General features: G+C 37.6%; 2 protein-coding genes across 2 annotated transcripts in view; one reads left to right on the forward strand and one right to left on the reverse strand.

Annotated features, from left to right (window-relative positions):
- LOC123867106 overlaps nt 1–2,004 on the forward strand; it is a 42,736-nt gene extending 40,732 nt beyond the window's left edge. The window contains exon 13 of the mRNA XM_045908990.1: nt 846–2,004. Within this exon, the coding sequence (XP_045764946.1) occupies nt 846–948 (103 nt within the window). The 3' untranslated portion in view covers nt 949–2,004. The remainder of the gene's footprint in view (nt 1–845) is intronic.
- Nucleotides 2,005–9,506: 7,502 nt separating this feature from the next.
- LOC123867089 (proton-coupled folate transporter-like) lies at nt 9,507–19,828 on the reverse strand. The gene is made up of 7 exons (XM_045908960.1): nt 18,747–19,828; nt 18,257–18,413; nt 13,164–13,265; nt 12,569–12,706; nt 10,831–10,914; nt 10,231–10,387; nt 9,507–9,600 (listed from the first exon to the last, which is right to left on the reverse strand). The coding sequence occupies exons 1-7, from the start codon at nt 19,593–19,595 to the stop codon at nt 9,522–9,524; spliced, it is 1,566 nt and encodes a 521-aa protein (XP_045764916.1). The 5' UTR covers nt 19,596–19,828; the 3' UTR covers nt 9,507–9,521.
- Between the last annotated feature and the right edge of the window lie 1,501 nt (nt 19,829–21,329).

Consider the following 21,329-nt stretch of genomic DNA (forward strand, 5'->3'; position numbering starts at 1 on the left):
CTTACCGCCAGCGCCGACGATAAGCGTGCGGGACACGAGGCTGATAGTTTTTAAATCGTTTCATTACTATCACCGCGCTGACGGCCCGCGCTGATAGTAAACCGCGCACGATTCGTCCATCACAAATGTCCAAGCCGGCAATCCGCGCAATAAAAAACGTTTCGTAGTTTTACGCGGGTCATCAGCGCGATTACGAGCCGCGCTTGTCGCCCGCGCTGACGGTAAGCGTGACTTGCAACCACCCTAAGGGAACTTACTCTAGGGCAGTGATAGTCGTGATAGAGTAAGGATAGTGTACAACCTACCAGAAGTTCGACGAAGCCATCTAGACAGAGCAATCGTGCGTTAAAAGAGCGGCCTGAGACGGCTCTAGCAGTGCCATGGCAGAGTCTTTGTGGTCATTTGCCAAGAGATCAAAGACGTTGGAGTACTATGTCTCTTCTTATACTGGGGACTAGTGGTTAAGACATCCGCCTCCTGTATGGGAGATCGGAGACCGCTAACTTTTCAGAGTTATATACATTTAAATATCACGGTGAAAGAAAATATCGTGAGAAAACATGCATGCCTGAGAGTGAGTCCCCATAATGTCTTAAAGGTGTGTGAAGTCTGCTAATGTTGGCCAAGTGTGGATGGACAGACTTCCCACTTCTTTGAGTACATAATGGAAAACTCTCAGGTATGCAATTTGCCTCATGGTGTTCACCGTTATGACGAGTGATAAATAAATTATCCACATATCCAAAAAAATTAGGGGTGCGTGCCCGAAATCCATGGAGATTAGAAGAGAAATTAAAAATAATTCCTTCATAACTGACTTAAGTTAAAGAATTGTCTTTTCACAGATGGTTCTTCAGGCAGCACAAGAAAGACGGGCGGAAGAAAATGCTCAATATGTCGTCCAATCAAACCGCCGCAACAGATTCTGACGCTGCTACATTAACTTAATTAATTAATTTTTTTAAATTAATTAATATTAACTTAATTTGTTAAACTATTATGTGGGGTTTACCACAAGTGAGACTGCAGTCAAGGACGAGAAACTTGTAATAGAATTAAAAAATCGGTCAAGTGCGAGCCGGACTCACACACGAAGGGTTCCGTACCTACTGCTTACGGATGGGCGGACAGTTAGTCTTAGTAATGGGGTTCCGCTGGTACCCCTCGGGTACGGCAGCCTAAAAAAGGCGGGACCAAACTTTTTTTTTTTTCTTTTCGCATTACAAGTTAACCCTTGACTGCAAATCTGTTGGTAAGTGATGATGATGAGCGATACAGTCTAAGATGGAAGCAGGCTAATTTGGAAGGGGCAGTTTTGTTAAAACCATACCCCTTATCGGTTTCTACACAGCATCGTACCTGAACGCTAAACTGCTTGGCGGCACGGCTTTGCCGGTAGGGTGGTAACTAGTCACTGCCGTAGCCTCCCACTAGACCAGACCAGAAACGTTATAAATTCCCAAATTGTTCCTGTTAGGAATCTACTTGAGATTTCCCAGTTATAAAGACCACAGCGTTCATCATTGCGCCAAGGAGAAATCCTGTTCATGGGTTTCTCACACCTTGATACATAGTATCTCTGAAAAGGCAGTCTTGCCGATATAATAATTAGCTACCCCTGGTTTTACTCCCGTGGGTATCCCAAAAATTCAGACCTATTCCTTGTCTTTATAACAAAGAGAACCTCTGGGCTGAATTGGAGCTTTTTAGAACCGAACGTTTGGACTGGGTGTTTATGAATCAGTCAGTACAGAGACTTTTTTCTTTTGTTATACTAGACTTTTGTTAGACTAGATGCTCGTGACTTCGTCCGTGTAGAAATAGGTATTTTATAAACCAAATCGGTTAATCATTGTGGCGTGAAGGAGTAATAAACATCCAGCCATCCAAACATTCACATCTATAAAATTATTATTAAGATATGAAGTGAGATTCAGTTATACTTTTATGTTTTTAAATAAATATGAACGACTGGAAATTCGAATAGCGTAAGGTATTTACAATGAAAAATATGTTTTGAGCTTGATCTATGATTGTGTCAAAATGCCAAAAGTTTCAATTTTTAATCGACCAGGCCAATCCGGTTCGCATTTCATAAATGTGCAATATCATGCATCGAGCTGTGCCTACTGATCAATTATTTATTTGTGCTAAATGAATAAAATCTGTCAGTTGAGAGTGAGCACTGTAATGCATCGATGTATGCGCGATGAATAATTTCTTCACTCTACTCTCGTATAGTATTCATGCATTCAAATATACGCGGTTTTGATGGAGACATAATTCGATAAAGCTTGTCGTACACAAACTGTAGCAGTGAAATCGCTGACGTTCCGCCATGACTTGTCAGTTTTATGACAAAGTACTCTCATAGTACGGTAGTGTGAGCGAAATAAGCGAAATATAGCGAAATAGCAAAATACTAGGGCTTATAAGACCTGGCGGAACTTCAGCGGTTTGGCTACGTTTCGCCTCTGTTTTACATGTTACACAACTGATAAGATGTGATGGCGGAAATTGTAGTCTGTTTTTTAGTCTATGGTTGGGCGCAGAATTCGAATAATTCCACGAAACTATTGCATCAAAAACCTGTCGCACTTATGGTCTTTTTCTATAAACATACCACACACACCTAACGCATGTGCATAACCGTGCCACGCGAATATGTTCAGGTGCTAAACGAGTTACGGCCTTTGACTGTACATCTAGCGCGTCGACGGCAGCTTGTAGGTATCTATAGTCAGTTTTTCTTAGTTTGGCTAAAAGATAAACAAATCGCAGAGACCTCAGAGAAACACGTATGCCACGTGAATTGCCCGGCGCTTTAGAGCTTTTGGAGTTAGGGTTTTCACTCGTACCATGATTTCATTGTCAATTTGCGGTAACATAATTTGCATGGGCCGTATAGTGCGCTTTATGCATTTCAGGCAGAAGCTACTTGTTCGCCTTTTGAGTAAAGTGTACTAATAGTAGTAAGGAAAACTAAAGTACCTATACTACAGGCTTGTATCGTCCTGGATAATGTAGAATTCGTTATACTTACAGGCTGTAAGCAGAACGCTCATAAAAACATAGCATTATTATTATACTACCTTAACACGATTCGGTGCCAATAACTATTTGCCTTATCTTGTAGTTTTAGTGGTTTTTCAAACTGTAAAACTCGGGTCAATGCCCTACCTACGACGCGGCAATGACTTCGAGTGTCCTATTTACGGAACTTTCGTTGACCTCTAGCGCTAGTCAGATGTTTTATATGCGATGTACTGTGAATTTTTTAAAAATGCAGGTTTTTTTCTAGTTGTTTTTATGGTATCTAATCAGTAATCAAGAGTACTATCACCTGTCTTCGTTTTTGCTAGCGTTTTGATTACACCTTGTATGATTTAATAGATTAAGCCCACTTAAGAGAAGATTTTTGCGAAGTGGTCTCCTACTTTCGCAAAGAAAAAATTGTGATTCCTTTTATTGTAGAACGTTGATGTTAAGAATTTGATTGTGATTTTTATACCTAATAATATTTATATTTTATTTAATTTGTAAGATTTTGATATTCCTTATATATTTTACTTATAATGGCGATATTTTAATGTTGTATGAAAATAAATCTTAATAAAAATAATGTGGTTTGATTTTCTACTTAAATATTTAAAAACCTCTAGTTGAGAGACGGTCACAAATTAAAAATATCTGGCTGTACCCCTCCCAGGTTAACAGTCAAGGGCTAACTTGTACCTAATTAAAAAATTAAAAAATGGATGAATGTCCATCCACATATTATAATTATTATGATCAGGGACCTAAGTAATTATTATTGTCTGTATCTTTCTTCAAAATCAGTCGTAACAAGTTTGCCGATAGACAAACAGACGCACTTTCACATTTATCACAATCATAGTATGGTTTTCATCAATGTAGGCCAATAGCAGAGTGAACTATTAACACTACGAAAATAAAGTTTGTAACCTTCTTTCCAGGCAAACACAAAATAAATTCCGTTTTAAAAATTGCAAATCTAATTAAAAGTTATTTTATAAAACGTACAAATTAAGTGGACAGGCGACAGAGCGTATTTCCGCAGCTCGATAAGTACCTCCGGCCATAGCCTCTCACCCTCTGCGATGTTTACAAGAGGGTTTCTTTTTCTAGAAATTATTTTTAGTGAAAAGAGAAATTTAATAATTTTTCGCCTTTGAACACTAGCTAATGCCCAGCATGCGTCACAATACGACCCGCACAGTTGTGCTTTGCAAGAAAGATTCACACAAATGCCAACAACAACTGTACCAACTCAATCGGTTGAAAGATGCGCGAACACATGTGACATAGATAACAGATAAATAAAGATAAACAAATAAAAAACACATAATTAAATCGTAGATCCACGTTTATATTAAATACCTACTGGTGACAAAGTTGTCGGTCTGTCAGTTAACTTTCACGACTCATCCGCTGAACCGATCTTGGGGCACACGGTTAACTTCATAATAAGGTATCGTAGATTCCCGGGATCGAACCCCGACCTACCGAATAGAAAGCTGACCTCTTATCTACTAGGGTACTGTATACACTGCTGCACGGGAAGAATATATTATATTACATGTAAGAATATACCTATTATATTACATGTACCTCTAAAACTTTTTATTTTTATTTTTAATTTAATGTTTTTTTAAGAATAAACGAAGAATACTCGATCTTTATTAGGCGCAACAGTATCCACAATGCATGCATTACGAAATTAGATGTTTATACGAGCAATTGATCTAATTTCTTGCCACTAATTTCGTCATGTAAATTCCGCTTAATGGCTGCCAACCATTACTAGATATATAGAAGATATACTAGATATAAATTATAGGAAAGGAGAAGGCAATACAAAAAGGAGAATAAGATACTAATTGAACTCAAACGGCATTTCTCCAGAATTTCGTAATCAAGTCGATCCTTTCAGACGGCATTAATTTCAAAGACGAAGTAAATCAGCAATAATGTGGAATGCGTGTTAATTAATACTCACACGGAGTATAGAAAATGATTGCTTTGTGAAGAAGGGTTAGAAATAGGTCTTGATATAATTCAAGATTCTTGATACTCATTCTTGGTATAGATCGATCGGATATCTTTGCTTTGCCTTTCATAAAGATTGAGATGAATGAGCCTCAATAGCTCAATGATTAATGGAGAGGAGAGAAATCCGTAAGGTCGCGGATTCAAACCCCACCCGTTGCATTATTGTGCCTACTCTAGCCAAGCTTTACGCTTATTTGGAAAGGGGAATATTACTCATCATGATAAACTTGGCTAAATTCTTTAAAAAAAACATATTAAACAACAACAAACATTGTGTAAAACAGACTGATGAAATTCTTAACAAAGTTGAAAACAACCGCCTGAGCTTTCAATTGGTTCAAGATGGTGTAGTTGTATTGTTACATATTGTAAGTTTTTATGATACGAAAAGAGCAACTGCCGAGTTTCTAACCGGCTCTTCTCCGGTGGTACAGTCACAGACGTAGTTATTGGAGACACCAGTTGTTCTATATAGATACATGAAATAAAAAAACTTTGATTTCAATGAGTGAGGGCAACGCATGGGCGACACAAGAATCCCAAAAAAGTTGTTGGACAGCAAACCCCAGGGCCGTAGAGGCTGAGAAAACCCTAGAGGTAAGTAGAGTAGATGTCAGAGTGGAAGTGTGAGTCGGACTCGGACGCGAAGAGTTCCGTACCATCGTATAAGAAATAACACTTACCTATTTTATTTTCATGGCTGCCATTTTTAAATTTTTTCTAAGTATTTATATATTTTTTTTTATATAGCGGCAATAGAAATTCTTCTTTTTCTTCTCTCATCTGGCTTTACAAAGATTAGCCATTAATAATTATTTCTATTGTGGACTTGGTCTGTGCCGGCGCCCCCCTAGAGCGCTTCCCAGTTAGTTCCACCACCAAAAACACCAGTGAAACACAAAAAACAGCCACTTTTAACAAAAAAAAAAAAAAAAATACTCCAAAAAGCACCGCACGCGCGCCAGCAAACGCAAACGCCAACACAGCAAAGTCCACAATAGAAATACACATTCTTTGCTTTCAACTCTATCAATTACGGCTCACGAGATACAGCCCTCCGACAGACAGACCGATGGATGGACAGACAGACGGAGGCTTAGTAATAGCACAGTTTTACGATCTATATAGGGTCCCGTTCGGGTACGGAACCACCAGTTTCCAAAAACTCAAAGACAAACGAATACGAGTGTAAGTGAATAGCAGTGTTTTGCTCGCGCTCATTTGCCTAAATCTAAATAACGGTTTGCTCAATTATAAATTCGTCCGGTTGTTTTGTGGAACTGGAGTTCGTACAGTTCAGGAACTTCACATGAGTTGGATATTTGCATAAACATTCCGTCCTCCATTCCGTAATATTTTCCTTTTATTTTAAATCTAGATGAAGATGCAAATTATTGACATTATCATCATCATCAACTCATCGTTGGTCTACTACTAAGCACGTATTCCTCTCAGAAGAGAAGGGATTGAAGACCCAGACAAAACTCTTCTGTGTCAAAATCAAAGGGGTGAAGTCTTATTGCTTTATGTAAAACCTAGATAAGATATAAGTAAAAAAAATAGGCTTCATACATAGTTTGACGTAAGTTTTTTTTTAAATTTACAGACTAGCGCTTCACTGCGATCAGATCTGCTAGCAAGTGATGATGCAGCTTAAGATAGAGCGCGCTTGCCTAGAAGTTTACTTTACATCTTTATTACCCTTTGTCTCCCAATGCCACCATGATCCAAGCGTCATAGTCGCTGACCGTTCCTCCCGTGTTGGGGACAATACACAGAGAAACTTTAAGCTTTTATAAAATAACGAAGGTCTGACACGCGCTGACTCTTAGTCCAACAGTGATATATCTCATACATTATGACAAGAAATATTAGTATTCATATGGGTACGCGACAACATAAAGACAGCTAATTTGAAGGGTTATTCATGGACGTGTGAACGCTTGAAGGTTTCGTACCTCATTATATGTTACATACTTTTAAATTGAATCGGGCGGCACCCTTCCAAGCCTGTGCATTCTTTTCAAAGAGCCTCATTAATATATTTACACAAAATATCAAAATATTACATAATCTATACTTTCATACTAATATTATATCCATATCCATACTTACTAATAATGTAAATGCGAAAGCGTGTCTGGCTGTCTGCCTGTGTGTCTGTCTGTCTACTAGTTTTTCACGGCCCAACTGATATTGATGAAAGGTACACAGTTAGCTAGTTCCCGGGAACATGGGCTACTATTTATTCTGGAAAATAATAGAGTTTCCACGGTATTCTTAAAAGTCCACCCGTTTAACCGATTTATATGAAATTTGGTTTAGGTTTAGCTCGCATCCCGGAAATTGACATAGGAAACTTTTTTTCCCGGAAAATCAAAGAGTTCCCACGAGATTTTTAAAAAACCTATATAATTCATACCACCCCTCTTTTTGGGTCGGGGGTAAGAATAAACAAGGAAAACTGAAGTACACTTACCTATTTTCACCCATAATTTTATTAACACAAGCATACAACCCGCAAGGTAGGCGTGTTAATAACAGCTTAGACCTAATGATATTTAACGCTGGGCTTAAATTACAATTATGGGCCTAATCTTATTTAAAATTTTCTTTCAAGGGATAAGGAAAAAACCAGACCGGGCGTTTGCTAATTTAATAAAAGCTTGTAATGGTAGTTTAGTGCCTACTCGTATCTAAATTTTTTACTAAGTAATTAAAGAAAGTAGAAATACTTGGCTTTTTGTTTCCAAAACGAAATTTTCATTTATTGAAACGTCTTCAACTAGCTTTAAGAGTAGCTATATTTTTATTTTTACACAGTTTTCTTACCCGGGCTTTTCTTATATTTTTCTTATGAAAACTTAACTAAAACCCGTTCAACAACGTTCAATAGTTTTTGTATATTTTATTCAACTAAGTTTTTATATAAATATAGAACAGGCACGGTGGGTTGGCTTCATTTTAAAACTAGATTACGCCCACGACCTACGAATTCGAATGGGAACTCTTTGATTTTCCGGGATAAAGCCATGTTATCTCCGGGATGCAAGCTATCAAATGTCGAAATCGTTAAATGGATTTGCCGTGAAAAGTTACATGGCAGAAATAGCCAAACAGACACATTTACAAATAATTTCACATTTATAAATAATATATTGTAGAATTGGGGGTGTTGTAAAGTTAACTTATACCTACTTTGTCAAATGGCAATTACGTAAAAATTCTATGAATTTTTTGAAATCTATTGCGAACTAGATCTTTCCAAATTCTACATCTTGAAGAATATGTAGAACAAAATGAGCAAAAACGGAGTCTTTTGTGAAAATATTTGGCGCTGCTGTACAGAAGAAGCCATGTGCGAGTCGGACCATCGTACAAGACTTTTGATTTTATTTAATTTTCATGGCAACTATTTTTTTTTCTTTTTTTTTCTTTACTTATTTAAGGGCTTTTATACATTTTATATGTACTTGTCAGCCCTAGGCAACTATATTAAATTTTTACTATTTGTTGGTAAAGCGCCAATAGAAACACATTGTGTGAAAGTTTCATTTCTCTATCTATTGCGGTTCACGAGATACGGCCCGCTGACAGACAGACGGACGGGTACGGAACCTTAAAATTCTACAAAAACGTTTAAACATGCTAGTGTAAAAAATTCTTCACGTAACATGATGATTTAGCGGATAAACGCCAAAGCTCGCATCACTCACCCGAGATCGTTAATTATTTTCAAAACTGCCTCTAAATTTTGAAAACCTCATTAAGACGCGCGTCGCCGCACATAAAAGCCCTTTCGAATTAAACAAAAGGTAATTTTCGCTTGTTCATTAAAAGTAATTAAAAAGGACCGATAATGATGGCGCTCTAAATATTAATAACCGCTTTATAATGAAAGGTTAGCCTCTAGTACTGTTTTATTATGAAGAATTTTGCTTGGGCAAGTAGATTTCAGCAAAGAAACGGTGATAGGCTAATGGTTAAGACCTCCTGTTCGGGGGAGTTTGAGTTTCAATTCCGATCACACACTCCTAATATTTTGGAGTTATGGGATTTTTGAGTAATTAAATATCACTTGCTTTAACGGTGAAGGAAAACATCTTGAGGAAACCTGCATGCCTGACAATTTTCCATAATGTTCTCAAAAGTGTGTGAAGTCTGCCAATTATCGCTCCACCAGCAAGGTGAACTATGGCCTACATCAATCTCATTCTTTAAGGTGGCCCGTGCTCACATTTAATTTATAACTCGAATACTTCATCCAAGCTCAGATATTTTTCATAATCTACTAGACAGGAAACAAAAAGAACATACTTATTATAAATTATAAACATTATTTTTTAACACTATGTATTAATTATTATTAATAACAATATAAGGTAATATACCTAATTATATTCTAACAATACTGAAAAATAGAATTTCATTTGAAGTCTTGATTCTCTTCAGCATTTTTCCTTATCACCAATTTTCAGGTCTCGATTATTCTTCAGTCTATCTTTTTTATGTTCAAAGTAAAGCCACCTGTAAAAACATCAAAAGATTTCTTACATGCTGATGCCTAAAACTTCGGGCACCTGGTTTAGGTTTAAAAAAAATTCAGTGGGGACACTTTGATTTCCCGGTATAAAAATCCTGTGTTCTTTTCCAGGATGCAAGTTATTTCTGTGCTTTTTGTCAAGATCGGTCATACTAATAAAATGCTAAAGAAATGAAATAAGTGCCTCAAATCATATATATGTACCTCAAATGGAGCCCAAAAAATAACGGCCAATCGGCCAATATGCTTATTTCAAATTACTCTTTTTAGACTTATTGCTTAGGTCTTAAGTTTTATTTTAGAATAAATAAATTTTGTTTTAATTTCAAAAATTCGATTATTTTTAGATTTATTGTCTTTGACAAGAGGTCTTAAATTTAGATATTTTGCAATCGTTATTAAACTTTATGTTCAATTGTTAAGGTTTATAATAAACCGAAGAAATATCAACATATTATAAAACTTTTTCTTTTCATAATAAGAAACATAGATGTGTATATGTGTGCAAACAGGGCACTTGAGCTATGCCATTTTGTTTTGGGAGCCCTCGCTTGCATTGAGCAATGCTTCACTGATAAGCCTGCCTACAGAAGTATGAGCATAAAGTCTCTTACCCAAATATAACAATAGCTGGTAGAGTGAGCAAAGCACCCAATAGGAAAACAGCACCAGGCAAAACATTGATTGTTGCGATATATACTCTGGAGTACAGTGGCCCGTATATCAAAGGCGTCATTGCCTCCGCTAGGCCGAAGAGAGAGTTGACTTTACCTGAAAAAAACAAAGAGTGATTCCAATACGTGAGTACATCATCATAATCAATCTATTCGTCTTTCGATAATAATTAGTCGTCCGTGTCGCCTGGAAAAGGTCTTTTGCTAACTTGCAAGAGCTTATCCAACGGTTTCCAGTAATACATATCATTTGTATAGTCCGTCTAAATCAAAAATTTCTTTTTCCAGTACGAGGCTGCCATTCCATCACCTCGAGATTGTCTAAACTGTAACCCAATGCAAGTGATTAATCGACTTCAGTTTGATTCATTGAGCTACATCGATTAAGACACTCAGAACTGGCTCTCTCTTTCAGCTACTGAGCTTTTTCAACCGGCTCATAGTTAGCGGCCATGTTGCAGAACGTTATAGGCTTCTTCTCGGACCGGATGAATTTGGAACTCCCGTAGCATATAATTCGCTATAGTTAGGTATACTCACCAAATTCCTCTCCGCTGACAAGTTTCGTTGCAATGGACCGCATAGCGATGAAAGATGTACCATTTAGAATTTCTAACAAAGGCGCTGAAAATAAAATGGAGATTGATTAATGCGAATTAGCGGTTGCATCATTACGAGCCGAACTGAAGAAATAAAATTTTGGAGAGGGAATGACGTAATGCATCAAGTAGGTAGGTACTCGAGAGACTGTAATTCAAGAGTGGTTAAATAATGTTCTTATCAATGATTGATAAAATTCATAGCTATCGTTTAATGACCTTATTCCGTTTTATTCTTGTCTCGTAATAAGAAATGCTCACTGTGGAAGGACGTGTGACTATAGTTCGCGACAGGTCGACGTGGCGATCGGGGTTGGAACGCCCCGCAGGCCCGCATATCCCCCGTTTGCCATCTCGACCTGTGACGTACTATAGTTGCGACAGGCAACATGCACGAAGGTAGCGAGAACTACCTTCTTAAGTTTGTTAGTCCGGCGGGCTGAGGGCTGTCCCATACTGTTTGCTAGTACATGTTTTTCACTCCACAACACGTCTACCTCAGCGGCTATCGGTTCTGCGACAGAAATGACCTGCCCACTGCCATTTAAGTTGCTAATGTTTCCTCTGTTGATTGAATGATTTCCTCGTCACTGATTTCCCTCAGAGAGATACAACATACTAAACTGAAAGCGGCAGCAATAAGCTGTCTTAACTTGCCTGAATAACGGTTCCAGAACTTTGTAGCTTCGCAATAACCATTGTTGAAGTGTGCATCCGTTAAGTTTAAGCAGTGTTGGTCGCAAAGTTAAGGCAAGTTAGACTGGAGTAAGGTGTGAGAAATGTTGCTAGTATTTTACCACTTAGCATAGTTGAGTCACCATAACTTCATAATATTATGTGTTAATGTAATTTAAATGCTATAACTGTCTCGTTAATCTAACTCTAAGTGGTTGGTATGTTCGACTGCGGGTGGAAAAATAGATATTTGGTTTCTCTGTTAAGAAATTCTCAGTAGGTATACTAGTCCGGAGTTAGGAAGTTGGTGGTGTTGTACCGCGTACCTCGGAGAGCACGTACCGCCGTCGGTCCGGCGTGATCTTTCTCCGGTTATGTCAGATTTGCGTCCCATCGGGCTATGAGATTGAGGGAAGGTGAACGCGTCTCAACTGTGAGCGTTTGCTAGCCGATTCCCTATGAAAAAAACCGGCCAAGTGCGAGTCAGACTCGCGCACTGAGGGTTCCGTATTCGAGTATTTTTTCCGACGTTTTGCACGATAAATCAAAAACTATTATGCTTAAAAATAAAAAAAAATCAGTTTTGAATGTACAAGTAAAGCCCTTTCATATGATACCCCACTTGGTATAGTTATCTTACTTTGAAAATTAAAACACATTTAATTTTTTTTTCTGTGATGTAACAGCAAATTCACGGTTCTTAGATTTATTCATTTACTTGTGCCATAAGACCTACCTACCTGCCAAATTTCATGATTCTAGGTCAACGGGAAGTACCCTATAGGTTTCTTGACATACACGACGGACAGACAGACAGACAGACAACAAAGTGATCCTATAAGGGTTCCGCTTTTCCTTTTGAGGTACGGAACCCTAAAAGGGTTCTGGATGGGTTCTAAAGTAATCGGGGCTTGCGTCGACTAAACACGTGAGTAAAGCCGGATTATTGTCATATATTTTTAATGGAAATCTCTCACGATAGGTAGTTTAAGCATTAGAATTACCCAAATATATTTCCAAATCGTTTCTGGCAAAGGAATAGGCGAAGGACGCAACGATTTTGCTCGTGATCGAGATGATCCCTAGGAGAGTGTCATCCAGCTTCATGTAATTGCTGAACAGACTTATTGAGAAAGCCGTTCCTGGAACAAATAAATAAATTATTCCGTGTATCCTTGAAATGAGTGAGTAAGATTGTTTGGAGGGAGGCTTCGGCCGTGGCTAGTTACCACCCTACCGGGAAAGCCGTGCCGCCAAGCGATTTAGCGTTCCGGAACGTGCCGGGTAGAAACCAAAAGGGGCATGGGTTTAATGAAAAACTGCCATACCCCTTCCGGGTTAGCCCGCTTGCATCTTATTAGACGGCTCATCATCACTTACCAGCAGGTGAGATTGCAGTAAAGGGCTAACTTGGCTCCGCCTATTTAAAGATGGCCAACGATTTCGGTGAGGGCACGTTAGGGTCATGAAAACTTTGACATAAAAAAAAAAAAATTGTATGGAAATTTTTATAATTTTATTTCGTTAAGCGTACATAGGGAGAGATGGCGGGAAGCGACTTTGTTTTATACTATGTAGAGATATGTATAGGGTGCTTACCAAGCAAATTAGTGACTATACTGTACGTAGACCACATGCTGAATTTGACTTCATCCCAGTTGAATCTGTATCGTGTAAACAGATACAATATTGTGAATTCGCCTGAAAAAAATAAGGGTTCTTTTAAATTTCATCAACTAATTCACTATCTCGCCGCCGACTACTGAATACGGGTCTCCCATCAGAATGAGAAAGGTTTAGGTCACAGTGTACCACGCTGGCCAAACGCGGATTGGTTGACTTTATAAAGGAACTATTTTGGCGAAATTCAAAATATTATATTATTTAAATAAAATAACACTTATGACAGACAGCAATTTATTCGGACGCGGCCAACAAGAGAAAGGATGACAGTTGCCACAGAACATATTTTATACAATGACATTGTCACAGAGTAGGTACTATGCGTTCACACTTCATCATCCTCCCTTGAACGCAAACCCATAGCTCCAAGGAAGTGTTGATGCTTTGGCTTTGGCAGGGCTTTGGTCAGCGAGTCTGCAGTCATCGAGCTGGTTTCAACGTACTCGACACAAATCTCTCCATTGGCTACCTTGTCTCTTACAAAGTGATGCCGCACGTCGATGTGTTTGCTGCGAGCCTGAAAACTTTCATTACACGTTAGCTTGATTGCACTTTGGTTATCACAGTACAATTTCAGAGGAAAAAGTTTTTCTTGCGGCCAAAGTTCAGTGTGCAGCTGCCTTAACCATAAGGCTTCTTGAACTGCGGCAGACAGAGACATATACTCTGCCTCAGTGGTGGATAAGGCTACTGTTGGTTGCCTTCTTGAGTTCCATGATATGGCAGAGCCCTGAAACATAAAAATGTAACCAGTACAAGAACGACGATCTTCAGAGTTTGAAGCCCAATCAGCATCACAGTATCCAATGATTGATTCGTTATTTGGCTTGTACATTAGTTTCATATTTCTTGTACCCTTCAGGTAACGCATTAATCTCTTGACTGCTTGCCAGTGATTAATTTCAGGTTTATTATTAAATTTACTCAAAGTGTTAACTGCATAGGTTATGTCGGGCCTAGTTCCTTGGCATAGGTACAGTAAACATCCAATAGCTTCTTGATAGGGTACGTCTGTCAAGATATCTTTACCAGAGCTTGTAAGTATCATTCCTGGTTCCATGGGTGTACTCGCAGGCTTACATTCACCCATATGGAAACGTTCTAAGATCTGATCAATATATCTTGTTTGATCAATGCATATAGCATCTTCTAAGTATGTAATTCTGAACCCAATGCAGTAATTAGCTCTTCCTATGTCTTGCATTTTAAAATTTTCCTTTAATTGTTGTTTTAAATTTTTAGCTTCATTTTCATCAGTATAAAACAAAAGTAAGTCATCCACATATACTGCAATTATTAATATATTTTTCTTAGAAATGTTGTAATAGATACAAGGTTCGACCTTTGACCTTTTCAAACCAATATTTTGTAGGACATCATTTAATTTCATATTCCATCTTCTGCTTGCTTGTTTTAAGCCATAGATTGATTTATTAAGTTTACATACTTGTTCATTTTGTTTATATAATGGTGGCTGCTCCATGTACAATTCCACGTCAATTTCACCTTGAAGGAAGGCAGTCACAGCATCCATCTGCTCTATTTTCATTTTGTATTTAACAGCCAAGCCGATCAAGTATCTAACTGAGGTATGACGGACAACAGGCCCGTACACTTCTTCATAGTCAATACCACGCCGTTGTGCATAGCCTTTGATAACTAATCTTGCTTTATATTTGCTTATGTTGCCTTCTGCATCCAGCTTCGTTTTATAAACCCATTTGCAAGGTATGGCTCGACGACCTGATGGAAGATCGGTGAGTGTCCACGTGTTATTCTCTATTAGTGAATTATACTCAGATTCCATAGCTTTTTGCCACTGAAGACAGTTAACGCTTGACAAAGCTGCCTCTGGTGTCTCAGGATCCTCTTCTATCGGTGTAACAGAGCTGGTTACCGCCTGACATAAAAAAGTCTTCTTGATGTTTTGTCTAGGTCTCAAAGATATCTGCCTTGGGGTAACTTCCTTTATTGGCTCCTCTGGTACATAGGTCTCATCAGCACCATAAGTTGTGTCAGAGCTATCTATAAGAGAGCTTGTATTCAGATCTGCTGCATCAGCAGTTGTGCTGCAGGACTCTTTTGAGGTATCTTGTAAGCTGTCAGTATTCTTTTCAGTCAATGGAATAAGTGCATAATCCTTTTTAATATCATTTTCTAAAAATATGACATTTCTACTTCTTAAAACTTGTTTCTTTGACTCATCATATAACCTATATCCTTTTGTGTCACTACAATATCCAACAAATATTAATTTTTGAGATTTACTATCCCATTTTTGTCTTTTCTCTTTGGGAATATGCACCATAGCTTTACAACCAAATATTCTCAAATTACTTATGTCTGGTTTCTTTCCACTCCATACTTCCTCAGGAGTCTTGTATTGTAGCGACTTCGTGGGAGCTCTGTTGATGACATATGCTGCCGTTGACACTGCCTCAGCCCAAAATTGTTTAGATAAACTGGAATTTAAAATCATACATTTAGCTCTCTCGACCAAAGTTCGGTTCATTCGCTCGGCTAAACCATTTTGCTCAGGCGTGTAAGGATTGGTTGTTTGATGTTGGATACCTGACTTTTTTTAAGAAGTTATCAAACTCATTATTTACATATTCTTTGCCATTATCTGTTCTTAATATCTTAATCTTTCTATTTAACTGATTTTCAACAAGATTTCTGAACTCTTTAAATTTTTCTAAGGAATCAGACTTTGATTTTAAAAAATAAACATAAACTTTCCTAGAACAGTCATCAATAAATGTAATAAAATATCTGGCACCTCCCAGAGATAGCTTTTCCATGGGTCCACATATATCGGAGTGAACTAAACCGAGGATTTCAGAAGCTCTCGTGCCCTCATGCTTAAACGACTGTCTCGTCTGCTTTCCTTCAATACAAGTAGTGCAAAGTACATTATTTGTATTTATGGACTGTGGTAAATCGGTACCAGTAGTAAATTCTTTAATTTTTGCAAGGTCAGTAAAGTTTAGGTGACCTAATCTTTGATGCCATAAATAAGTAGAAGTAAAAAGTGCATATGCTGCATCATTCACCACATACATATTATTTATACATTTAGCTGTCAAAATTAATTTCTGATTTTGATAGACGCTGCATTCATTTTTTGTAAATTTTAACTGACACCCATTCCGAGTCATTTGACTGACTGACAGCAAGTTGGTTGCTAGTCCTGGCACGTATAAAACATCTCTAACCTGAATGACTTGAGTGTTGTTGCCGGATCCTGGTATTTGTAGATTTAAATTGCCACATCCTTTCACTTGTAAGCTTTTACTGTCTGCCATTTTTATCGTTGCTACTGTTGCTGTCTTGCGATCATATAACCAATCTTCTCGGTTGGTCATATGCACACTCGCACCGGAGTCGATGACCCAGCAATTGTCAACGCTAACTGAAAAAGCAGAAAAAGCAGCTACAAATCCAGAATTGCTATTATTACTTTTAGATTTACTCTCTTTCTTCTTACTAGAAGTACAATTTGTGCTCTTGTGACCATATTCGTTACAGGTGTAGCACCTGGGTCCCTTTCCGTGACCCTTATACCGACTAAACTTGTGTACATTCCTTTTATTATAATTAGTATAAAATGCAGCTGAGTCAGAGGACTTTACATCTTGTAAAATTTTAGTTTTTACAAAATCTGCACTAATAGACACACCTGAACTCTCTATTGCCATGATCATAGGTTTGTAGGTGTCCGGCAAACCTGCCAGAAGCAAAGTGCCTAACCACTCATCATCTACAGCAAAACCTATATTTCTGAGTTTGTGTGCAGTGGACATCACCTTGTTCACGTATTCCTCAACATTTGAGCAACTATCTAGGCTTGTTGTAATTAAATCTTTCAAAAGTCCTACCTTACGTGACAGGCCGGAGTCGTCGAATGCGCGCTGTAAGTTTAGCCATACCTCGCGTGCTGTCCGTGCTTCTTGAACGTGTATATAATTTACCGGGTCAATAAGCAATATGATTTTTGACTTTGCCTTCACATCTTTTTGAGCATCTTTAGCGCCCGGATCAATACATTCCCACAAATCCTCGTGCTCGAGATATGATTTCACGGCGAATTTCCATGTATTGTAGTTGTCTCGACCAGTGAGCTTCTCAATAAAGGCAAGTGGATTGATTGACGCCATGATGTCCTGAAAAGTAAAGGCCCTACGCGTTCGTCCGAAATCTGTCTTAATCCGCCGAAATAAACTGTATTTATTTGATTTTAATTTATTACGCGCAGTGGCCGTCCTGGGCCCATAACCTAAAGGAACTATTTTGGCGAAATTCAAAATATTATATTATTTAAATAAAATAACACTTATGACAGACAGCAATTTATTCGGACGCGGCCAACAAGAGAAAGGATGACAGTTGCCACAGAACATATTTTATACAATGACATTGTCACAGAGTAGGTACTATGCGTTCACACTTCATCACTTTACACATCTTCAGAACTTTCAGGCAAGTAGGTTTCATGAAAACATTGTCGTAATCTAAATCAAAAACAAACGATATCTATTAAATTGGATAAAACGCACACAGCCCAAAAATGTTAGGGGTGCGTGCCCAGGATCTAAACCCCGACCTTCGAAAAGGAGACCGACCACTCGGCTATGTATGTAGACCACGTATGTATAAATAAATAAAGCAATGTAGGTACATAAATACATACTCCTATTTAGCAGTATATAAGTAGTATATAAATGCATAATATTTATGTTATACATATATATAGGTTTTTATATATAGGTTTTTAAAATGGGAACTCATTAATTTTCCGGGATAAAAAGTAGCCTGTGTGTTCATCCAGGGTACAATCTATCTCCATTCCAACTTTCAGCCAAATCCGTCCAGTACTTTTTGCGTGAAAGAGTAACAAACATCCATAATTCCATTCATACATACAAACTTTCGCATTTATTATTTATTACCTAGTAGGATTAACAAACATAACACAATATAGGTACTATTATTAGACAATAAATACTTACCCTGAATAGGTCCAAACACTACGAACACTACGATAAGCAACAAACACACGCGCATCCTCCGATTGCCATTGTCTTTCTTGAAGGCCACGCGGAAAGTCTCCAGGACTAGACCGACATCGAAGAACTCTTTGAAGAAACAGAACACGCCTTGATTTTTCTGAAAATATTTTAAGCACCATTTTTTTTTACAGGAAATCAAAACTTTTTAAAAATAGAAAATAGGGAACAAACGAGCCAGCGGGTCACCTGATGTTAAGTGATTACCGCCACTCATAAACTTTTGCAACACCAGAGGAACCGCCGATGCGTTGCCGACCATTGAAAAATTTTTTGGTCCGCCCCTTGATCAACCCCATGTAAAATACTTTAAAACGTTTATAATATAACTTAACAACATTTTGTGTATTAAGATAGAGAAACTGATGTATCAAGATTTCATTTATATAAGAATCGTTCTAAATCTAGTTGGTTATTCAGATTTATGTCTTACCTTGTCTCTCGGTTTCGGTCTGGGATCTTCTAAATAGAAATGTCCGTAAATAATGCTAAATAAATACAGACTTGCTGATAGTGAAAATATTCCATAATAACCTATCCAAGTCAGCAGTACTCCACTCAACGCACTGCCTATGGGATAACCAAGCGACATGCATAGGTTGACTATGCCAACTCTGTAGGTTCTGTCTTCAGGAGACGTTATGTCACCTATGTAACTAAATACACCAATGAAATTCGTGAACCAACCACCTGTTATAGCCGGAAAGATAGATTCAGTGAAAGCAGTAACTTCAGCGGGTAGCTCGAGAAAAAAGTAAGTGTTAACAATGAAGCCTATACACGTAATAAATTCACCCACTATAGGCATGAGTATGCAAGCTTTTCTTTTCCCAGTTTTATCACTCCAGGCGCCAACGAACAAAATAATTAAAACGGGTATCGTCGTTTGAACGATATTCTTCCAAGCCTGAATTTCAGCAATTAATGTTTGAACTCTCTCCTCGTATTCTGTATAATTTTCCGTCTGTCTAGATTTTAAAGCGTCACAAATTTCAGTGCTGTAGTTGAGGTTCACGAGACATGCCTTTTCTAGGTTTAAATTTTGCGTGGCCAGCGAGGCTAAAACACTCGGCATGACGTAGCATGCCAGAATAGGTTCAACTGTTGTATTCGCTTTAATTATTTTCAGTCTTTGCATTAGTGATATTTTTTCACTTTTTTCTTTGTTTTGAACATTTTCATGTCCAGATTTCAAGGGAGAACTTTCGTTTATTTCTTCTTGTTTTGTATCTTCTGAATTTTCTTTGCTTTCCTTCGTATTAACACTCTGTAACTTAGCCATTTTGATATAATTGTGCGCAAAAACGTAATAACTCTACAATAATTAATTCACTTACATCTCGTAAAATTACGTCGTCTACCAGTAGAACTATGCAACAATACAATAAACTAAATTAACGCTATTATTTCTCAGTTATAACTATTTGTTATAACAATAATTACTTAAATTCAATATTTGCTAAGTTATAATATGTGGTTGATAAGAAACTTATAAGACGTCACGAAGGTTAGAAAGTACGACTTCATAAGATTATGAAAATATTACTACTCATATTATAAAAATGCGAAACTGTGTTTGTTTGTTGGTTAGTTATTCAATCACATAATTTCATATATTATTTTATTTAATTTCATATATTTCGCCAAAATTTCATATATTATAAGCGTATGGTATATTAATTATTTTTCTGCAATAAGGGGTATGGGTTTAAAAACGGCCATGGCCCTTCCAGGTTAGCCCACGTCCACATAAGACTGCATCGTCACACCATCAAGTAATACCGCAGTCATAAACTCATCTTAAAAAACGTTTTTTCATGAGAAATCAATTTTTAATGAGCAAAATGATGACAGATAAGTTAATACTTAAAACTGTGAAATAAAAGTGTTTTTTTTTTTTTTTTCAAATTAACTAGTATCAAAAATTGAAATTTCATAATTTTTTTAATTAAAACCAATGACATTAGTTTAGTTTTACATTCATCGGCACTGGTGCGGCGACGCAACCAAAGTTTTTACCCATTCCAAAACCGCATAGCGCGCCTAAGAAGCGCCACTTCAAAAATTTTGACAACCAGTCATTTGACCACGTGCGTTTTGACCCTTAGATTCCCTAATCTATCAGAATTCGACTAAACTTGTCTCTATCCCTAAATACATTTTTGTATTTTATTTGTCGCTGTAAAAAATACTGCCAAGATTTTCTTCTTACAATAACCAACAGTAGGCTTAGTATAAGATTTTACATATTACCAACGTCGATAGAATTCGAGCTTCGAAACTCGTTAAAGTGAAATGGTCCTTACCTTTCTTGATTTAAAACTCAAGCTTGTCCATACATCTATAGTTAGTGCTCTAAATGGAAAAGTTGCGAAATTTTAATCTATGGCACTGATTTTTCTATTGTAAATCAAGAGATTTTAGGTCTATTTCCATTATTATCATCATCGTCAACCGAAAGATATCCACTGATGGACATAGATCTCTTGTATGGACTTTTGCACACCACGGTCTTACGCCCCTGAATCCAGCGGCCTCCTGCGATTCGTTTGGTGCCCGTCCATTTTTCTTTCCAGTTAAGTGTTTCGATTCTCGAATTCTATCATCGTTGAGATATAAAACCTCGTACTAAAGCACACTGAAGATTTATTTGGGATGCAGTAAACCGTAAAATACGCCTAGATTCATCTACTTATTCAGATTCATTCTGAAGCGATTTGTTCCACATCGGTGGGAACTGTCCTGCCCTTATTGTGTTGTTTATGTTTAAGTAAATTAATTCAACTCTGTCTGGTCTTTGGTCCGAATGGTGGTGGGGGGGAAGACGAGCGACACTAAAGGACGGGACCACGATTTTCTAGAAGCCTTTCGAAGAAGAATACTTTTCTATTTATTGTATAACTTAGGTTAGGTTTAAAGATATTTATTCTCATAAAGACATAGAAAAGTCATTCACATGAGAACTTAACTACTGTTAAAGACGGTAGGAAAGCTACCGTCAAAGCTAGCTAGGCTA

Source organism: Maniola jurtina, chromosome 7 (genome assembly GCF_905333055.1).
Source record: "Maniola jurtina chromosome 7, ilManJurt1.1, whole genome shotgun sequence".
Classification (NCBI taxonomy): Eukaryota; Metazoa; Arthropoda; class Insecta; order Lepidoptera; family Nymphalidae; genus Maniola; species Maniola jurtina.